The sequence below is a fragment of the Rana temporaria genome, chromosome 8, assembly GCF_905171775.1.
Source record: "Rana temporaria chromosome 8, aRanTem1.1, whole genome shotgun sequence".
Taxonomy (NCBI): domain Eukaryota; kingdom Metazoa; phylum Chordata; class Amphibia; order Anura; family Ranidae; genus Rana; species Rana temporaria.
Window position 1 is genome coordinate 182,778,463 of NC_053496.1, and position 8,392 is coordinate 182,786,854.

At 49.7% G+C, this 8,392-nt stretch overlaps 1 protein-coding gene and 1 pseudogene across 1 annotated transcript; both read left to right on the forward strand.

The window, feature by feature from the left end:
• Positions 1–2,769, forward strand: LOC120910746 (gastrula zinc finger protein XlCGF17.1-like). Its single transcript, XM_040322481.1, has 2 exons — positions 1–28; positions 1,597–2,769. The coding sequence occupies exon 2, from the start codon at positions 1,698–1,700 to the stop codon at positions 2,592–2,594; it is 897 nt and encodes a 298-aa protein (XP_040178415.1). The 5' UTR covers positions 1–28; positions 1,597–1,697; the 3' UTR covers positions 2,595–2,769.
• On the forward strand, positions 47–166 carry LOC120912566 (annotated as a pseudogene).
• Positions 2,770–8,392: the final 5,623 nt, after the last annotated feature.

An 8,392-nucleotide genomic window follows, 5' to 3' on the forward strand; every position in this document is an offset into this window, starting at 1 on the left:
GAGGACACTCCTACAGAGATCAGCACAGGTGGGTCATTGTAAAAATATCTTTGCGCAGTGGCAGTATCGTAGCCAATGAGGTTCAACTGAGGCGTGATTATTGCTAATTGCTTCTCGGCCTTTTGGCTAAGATCAAGTATCTGTTCTTATCAGTTGCCAAAGGATGCGCTGAAGCACCTTCCAAGCGGGGAGGATGGATGCAAATCCAATGGCGTCATTGCACCTGGAAGGATGGTTTCGGTAGGGATTGGTGGATTACTACGCTCCGACCGAGTCGGGGGTAGGCCATCAATCGAGTTTGATCCATCTGGAAGGGTGCTCCTGGTGAGGATGGGTGGCTGCAATGGGTCTGGTCTTTTTGCCGAGTTCTAGTCTGGCCTTCTGGCTGGTCGGTGTAAGTACTGCCCCTGTCGGCGAGCTGGTGGAGGAGCTGGGTGGAGCCATGCAAATCTGCCGGGTTGTTGGGGGCATGGAAAGGTTAGTATCAGTGGAGGCTGCTAGCCACAGGGCAGCTCTCCATGATAAAACGAGGAAGGGCTTTCTATCCGGCAGGGGTGGAGGGCTGCACTGACCGGTCGGGGGGTTGGATTTGGGACTAGAAAGCCTATGGTGTATGTGCCCCTGGAGTGGCAGTCCAGGGGTGCCGGACAATCACTGAGGGTCACATTGATTTAAGCCACCACGGTCACTTCACCAAAACATGCTTTTTTTTTAGCACCTGCCTCCTGGGCCGGGCCTTTTGGCTAGGACCGGAGGAATTTTTTAATCCTGGCCGGAGGGCCTGGTCATTGTATTGCACAATGGCCACTTTCACTCTCCTCTTCACTATCCCTTTCCCCACTTTATTTAATTTATACTTTTTGTGTGTCATGTTTTTGTAATTTTATGTTTTGTACACGTTTTGCATGGTGTGATGAGCAGGGTGCTGGTCCTCTGGCCTGCCCTGAAAGTCTTGGGAGGGGGTGGACATGGCCTTCTGGCTTAGTTCGCCCTCTCTCATGGGGTCTACCTTCAGGGGAGCCCCACCTAGTACTTGGGTGGGTCTGTTTCGGCAGACCATCCAGAGAATGGGGTCTGTCTGGTTTCGGAAAGATGGACCAAGTGTAAGTAACCTTTTTCCTTGTCAGGAGCCTAACACCCCGGGGAATTCAGGGCAGGGCCCTATGATTTTAGAGGGCCAGTGTACACCCGTTGCACGTATTTGTGTCACTCTGTCATGGACGTGCAATAATGTCTGGCAGCTTACCTTTTCCTCATGTCTCCATTAGAGGCCTGACTCTCTTCTGGCTGCCCTTTTATCATCTCTCCTCCCTGTATGGCCCCACCCCAGGCCATCCCAGGAAGTCTATATTGAGCTCAACTCTTTAAGAACACTTGGGTGTAAGCCTCCTGGTCCGGGTGCTTTATTCACCTAAATATGTATGCAAGTATCTGGGTGGAGGTCCAATGGCACTCTTCACCGGTTCCTATAAGAGGGGAAGAGGTTGATTGGGACATCTGCAGAACATATCTGGTCACTCAATTCTACATGAACCAGGTGACATCCTAGTTTAGGTGAATTATTCCCCTCACAATAATATTTTTGTATTTTTCCAGGACACACTTCCAAGAAATCCTTAAAGAATCATCTCACTTCATCACTAGATTATAGATTGGAAGATGAGGATTGTGTATGGGAAGAGACCACGTCCTCGCCTATGGATGGTGGACTTCACAGCGTGGATAGACCATCAAACCCCTCTGACTTTGAGCAACCTCGTACTGCGAGGGATGGGGCCGGAATTCAGGGGGGAAATACATTTTCCTGTCCTGAATGCGGGAAATGTTTTCTTTATAAATCTGCACTGCTCAGGCATGAGGGATCTCACAAGGGCGAGAAGCCACATTCCTGTGCCGAGTGCGGGAAGTGTTTCTCGCGGAAGTCCAATCTTTCTGCGCATCAGAGGCTGCACACGCGTGAGGAGCTACATTCCTGTCCGGAGTGCGGGAAATGTTTTCCACAGAAGTCCATCCTGGCTGCGCATCAGAGATTGCACACGGGTGAAGCTCTACTTTCCTGTATTGAGTGTGGGAAAGGTTTTATTCATAAATCGCAGCTGGTCACACACTGGATGACTCACACGGGGGAAAAGCCGTATTCCTGCTCTGAGTGCGGGAAAGGTTTTTCGCGGAAGTCCAATTACTCTGTACATATGAGATGCCACACGAAGGAGAAGCCGTTTTCTTGCTCGGAGTGTGATAAGTGTTTTGTATATAAAATCGATCTCACTATACATCAGTGGTCCCACACGGGGGAGAAGCCGTATTCCTGTCCCGACTGCGGGAAATGCTTCTTGCGTAAAGCCAATCTTGCCGTGCATCTGAAGTACCACAGAGGCGAAAAGCCGCATTCCTGCTCGGAGTGCGGGAAAAGATTTCTATGGAAAGCAGATCTTGATAAACATATGAGAATCCACACGGGGGAGAAGCCGTATTCCTGTCAAGAGTGCGGCAAATGTTTTACACAGAAGACCCATCTTTTTATTCATTACAAATCCCACGTAACCCTTAAGGCGGAGTTAGTGCCTCAAGTGCGGGAAATGTCTTCTATATGAATCACGTGTTGTCGTACATCAGAGATCTCACACTGGGAAGAAGCTCACCTTGATATACATCTCAGAAAAAACGTGGCTGAGCGCTCCTCTGATCTTTATCGTGGAACCTCGGATTACGAGCATAATCCGTTCCAGGAGAATGCTTGTAATTTAAAGTACTCGCATATCAAAGCGAGTTTCCCCATTGAAGTCAATGGAAACGAAAATAATTTGTTCCACATTGACTTCAATAGCATGCAATACCGCATGTGGCCAGCGGCGGGGGGGGGGGGGGGGCGCCGGAGACCCTCGGAAAAGGCCAGAGGACACCTCGACAAACCTCGGAAAGACATAGGGCCAGATTCTCGTACATTTGCGGTGGCGCAATGTAACCCGTTTACGTTACACCGCCACAAGTTTTCAGTGTAAGTGCCTGATCCACAAAGCACTTACCTGTAAACTTGCGACAGTGTATCGTAAACACGTCCGGCGCAAGCCCGCCCAATTCAAATGGGGCGTGTACCATTTAAATCAGGCGCGCTCCCGCGCCGGACGTACTGCGCATGCTCAGTTTGGAAATTCCCACCGTGCTTTGCGCGATGTGACGTCATTTTTCGAACGGCGACGTGAGTTATGGTGTTTCGTATTCCCGGACGTCTTACGCAAAAACATTTGAAATTCGAAGCGGGAACGACGGCCATACTTTAACATGGCTCGTGTAAAGTTACTAGCGACGACGTTACGAACGCGAAATCCGTCGTGGATCGCCGTAAATGCTCATTAGCATACCCGACGCAGGAAAACAACGCAAACTCCACCCAGCGGCGGCCGAAGTATTGCATCCTAAGATCCGACGGTGTAAGTCAATTACACCTGTCGGATCTTGGGGCTATCTATGCGTAAATTATTCTATGAATCAGTCGCATAGATACGACAAGAGATACGACGGAGTATCAGGAGATACGCCGTCGTATCTCTTCTTTGAATTCTACCCTTAGTTCCCAAGATTTGCCAAGGTCATCCATGCTGTCCTCGCGCGCTTTTCCGAACGGCGCTGTTCGGCTTCGGCACCCCCCCACCTCAGGCCAAATGCGGCACTGCACACCGCTTTGGCCGGAATCCTGCTCGTATTGCGAGACAACAAGCGCAAACCGAGTTACGATTTTTAAAAATACAGTGCTCGTATTACGAAACGCTCGTTAACCATGTTACTCGCGATCCGAGGTTCCGCCGTATAAGGAAATCATAGAGCACTGAAGACTTCAAAGTTCATACAGTTCTGCCTTCATAGCTAACGCCCCGTACACACGACCGGGTTTTCAGACAGGAAAACTGCGAGGAGAGCTTTTGGCCGGCCGTGTGTATGCTCCCTGTAATGGCATCCCAAATGGGAAAGGGGTTAAAGCCGTTTAGGATATTCCATTCCCGAACACAAGGCAGCTACCGACACTTCACAATCCGGCAAACACGACCCATAAGAATTCCCCCTCCCCATTAACGAGACACACAGCTCTGTTTGAGGTTCAACAGGAATGACTCTTTATTGAGAAATACAGGCTCTTATATACAATTTAGGATACTGCAGTGTAACGGAACCCCAAATGGGACAGGGGTTAAAGCCATTTAAGATATTCCATTCCCAAACCCAAGACAGCTACTGACACTCCACAATCAGGCAAACGAACCCCAATAACGAGACGCACAGCTCTGTTTGAGGTTCCACACGAATAGACCCTTTATTGAGAAAATCAGGCTCTTATATACAGTTAGGATCCTACAGTAACCAAAATGAACAATGACCCAATACACATATTTTTGGCAGACATCATGACTCCGGCGCCTGATCTAATTTACATGAGCTAATTAACTACATCTGATGTCTCAGACACGTGACCTTTAGACTGTCTGTTAACTTGCAATACACATTTATCACAGGACTCCTTCACACAATACAGTGTCAATTAGCACAAGCCACAATGACAGATCCTCAGAAGCCATCCTAGATTAATTTTACATCACAACAGACAATAGAATGCAATCACAGCAAGCTTTATAGTACACTACAGCCAACACACAATGGGCCAGATTCACAAAGAGTTACGCCGGTGTAACAGTAGATACGCCGACGTACCTCCGAATCTAAGCCCGTCGTATATCTAAATGTATTCTCAAACTGAGATACACTTAAACATGCCTAAGATACGACGGCCTGCATCGTCGTATCTTAAGGTGCAATATTTACATTGGCCGCTAGGTGGCGCGTCCATTGAGGTCGGCATAGAATATGCTAATGGGTAATTACGCCGATTCACGAACGTACGCTTGCCCGTCGCAGTAAAGATACGCCGTTTCCGTAAGCGATACGCGGCGTAAAGATAAACATGCCCCCTAGGTGGCGTATACTATGTTAAGTATGGCCGTCGCTCCCCGCATCGAAATTTTGAAATTTAACGTCGTTTGCATAACTCGTCCATAGGGCTGGACGTCAATTACAGACCATAGTGGGGTTCTCATTCACCCTGTGCCCCTATTAGAGACACAGGGTGATCTTACACATAAGAGGCATCGGGGAGCTTCTGGGTCCCACGGGCCCTTCCGTTACATGCAGTAACAAATGAACAATGACCCAACTTCACCCACAACATCACACAATGGTTACCTAATGAGCCCCCCCCCAAATACACATCATCCTCAATACATCTTTTATCAAACATCCTGACTCCAATTTACATGAGCTAATTAACTACAGCTGATGACTCATACACATGACCTTTAGGCTGTCTGTTAACTTACAATACACATTATCACAGTAGCAGACTTAATTAGCACAATAGAATGCAATCACACCCCACCTCATCACAGCAAGCTTTATAGTACACAACAGCCAACACACAATATATATACAATGTATACCGCATTAAATCTGACTAGCACAGATCATAGTGGGGTTCTCATTCACCCTGTGCCCCTATTAGAGACACAGGGTGATCTACACATAAGAGGCATCGGGGAAGCTGAAACAGGAGTATCTCATAATTTCTAAGAGCCTCTGGGTTCCACGGGCCCTCCTGTTACACTCCCCTCGCAGTTTTTCCGACGGGAAAACTGCCAAACCCGCAGGCAAAAAAAGAGAACCAGCACTCTTTTTTTCCCGTTGGGATTCCCGACTGACTTTTTCCCCTCGGTAATCCCGAGCGTGTGTACGGGGCATCAGAGAGAGGAAGAGGACCCATTCCAGTACAAGCATAGTCTGATCTCCACAACACTTCAGCAGAGGCCGGTGGTGAGCGAGGAGATTGATATTGCTGGTGGATGAACGGCAAGTGAGATCAGATTATACAGCAAGACTAACTAGTTCAATGATTGTGCCATCTGCTGGCTGAAAGTGATATATGTCCTTTTGTGATGTAACATTTCTTCATTTTATAGAATAAAATTGGAAATTTATCAACACTGTTTTTGTTTTTTTTAAAGTATGATACAGATGAAAATATACTATATTACCAAAAGTATTGGGACACCTGCCTTTACACACACACATGAACTTTTAATGGCATCCCCGTCTGTAGGGTTCAATATTGAGTTGGCCCACCCTTTGCATCTATAACAACTTCAACTCTTCTGGGAAGGCCGTCCACAAGGTTTAGGAGTGTGTCTATGGCAGTGTTTCTCAACTCCAGTCCTCAAGGCGCCCCAACAGGTCATGTTTTCAGGATTTCCATTATTTTGCACAGGTGATTTGATCAGTTTCACTGCCTTAGTAATTATCACAGCCGTTACATCTGAGGAAAATCCTGAAAACATGACCTGTTGGGGCGCCTTGAGGACTCGAGTTGAGAAACACTGCTCTATGAGCATGTTTGACCATTCTTCCAGAAGAGCATTTGTGAGGTCAGGCACTGATGTTGGACAAGAAGGCCTGGCTCGCAGTCTCCGCTCTAATTCATCCCAAATGTGTTCTATCGGGTTGAGGTCTCTGCAGGCCAGTCAAGTTCCTCCACCCCATGTCTTTATGGACTTTTCTTTGTGCACTGGTGCGCAGTCATGTTGGAACAGAAAGGGGCCGTCCCCAAACTGTTCCCACAAAGTTGAAAGCATGACATTTTCCAAAACGCCTTGGTATGCTGACGCCTTAAGACTTCCCTTCACTGGAACTAAGAGGCCAAGCCCAACCCCTGAAAAACATCCCCACACCAGAATCCCCCCTCCACCAAATGATTTGGACCAGTACACAAAGCAAGGTCCATAAAGGACAGTCAATTATCCCCCCCCCCTACCCCCCAAACTCGCTCATCCATGTCTTTATGGACCTTGCTTTGTGCACTGATCCAAATTATTTGGTGGAGGGGGGATTCTGGTGTGGGGATGTTTTTCAGGGGTTGGCTTGGCCCCTTAGTTCCAGTGAAGGAAACTCTTAAGGCGTCAGCATACCAAGACATTTTGGACAATTTCATGCTTTCAATTTTGTGGGAACAGTTTGGGGACAGCCCCTTTCTGTTCCAACATGACTGCGCACCATTGTAGAAAGCAAGGTCCATAAAGACATAGATGGCGGAGTTTGGGGTGGAGGAACTTGACTGGCCTGCCCAGAGTCCTGACCTCAACCTGATAAAACACCTTTGGGATGAGAGAGAAGGAAGGGGTGTCACTGCTGGTTGGGTCTCTCTAGGAGAGAGAAGGAGGGGGTGTCACTGCTGGTTGGGTCCCTCTAGGAGAGAGAAGGAGGGGGTGTCACTGCTGGTTGGGTTGCTCTAGGAAAGAGGAGGAGGGGGTGTCACTGCTGGTTGGGTCCCTCTAGGAGAGAGAAGGAGGGGGTGTCACTGCTGGTTGGGTTGCTCTAGGAAAGAGGAGGAGGGGGTGTCACTGCTGGTTGGGTCCCTCTAGGAGAGAGAAGGAGGGCGTGTCACTGCTGGTTGGGTTCCTCTAGGAGAGAGAAGGAGGGGGTGTCACTGCTGGTCGGGTCCCTCTAGGAGAGAGAAGGAGGGGGTGTCACTGCTGGTCGGGTCCCTCTAGGAGAGAGAAGGAGGGGGTGTCACTGCTGGTCGGGTCCCTCTAGGAGAGAGAAGGAGGGGGTGTCACTGCTGGTCGGGTCCCTCTAGGAGAGAGAAGGAGGGGGTGTCACTGCTGGTCGGGTCCCTCTAGGAGAGAGAAGGAGGGGGTGTCACTGCTGGTTGGGTCCCTCTAGGAGAGAGAAGGAGGGGGTGTCACTGCTGGTTGGGTCCCTCTAGGAGAGAGAAGGAGGGGGTGTCACTGCTGGTTGGGTCCCTCTAGGAGAGAGAATGAGGGGGTGTCACTGTTGGTCAGGTCCCTCTAGGAGAGAGAATGAGGGGGTGTCACTGCTGGTTGGGTCCCTCTAGGAGAGAGAAGGAGGGGGTGTCACTGCTGGTTGGGTCCCTCTAGGAGAGAGAAGGAGGGGTGTCACTGCTGGTTGGGTCCCTCTAGGAGAGAGAAGGAGGGGTGTCACTGCTGGTTGGGTTCCTCTAGGAGAGAGAAGGAGGGGGTGTCACTGCTGGTTGGGTCCCTCTAGGAGAGAGAAGGAGGGGGTGTCACTGCTGGCTGGGTCCCTCTAGGAGAGAGAAGGAGGGGGTGTCACTGCTGGTTGGGTTCCTCTAGGAGAGAGAAGGAGGGGGTGTCACTGCTGGTCGGGTCCCTCTAGGAGAGAGAAGGAGGGGGTGTCACTGCTGGTCGGGTTCCTCTAGGAGAGAGAAGGAGGGGGTGTCACTGCTGGTCGGGTCCCTCTAGGAGAGAGAAGGAGGGGGTGTCACTGCTGGTCGGGTCCCTCTAGGAGAGAGAAGGAGGGGGTGTCACTGCTGGTCGGG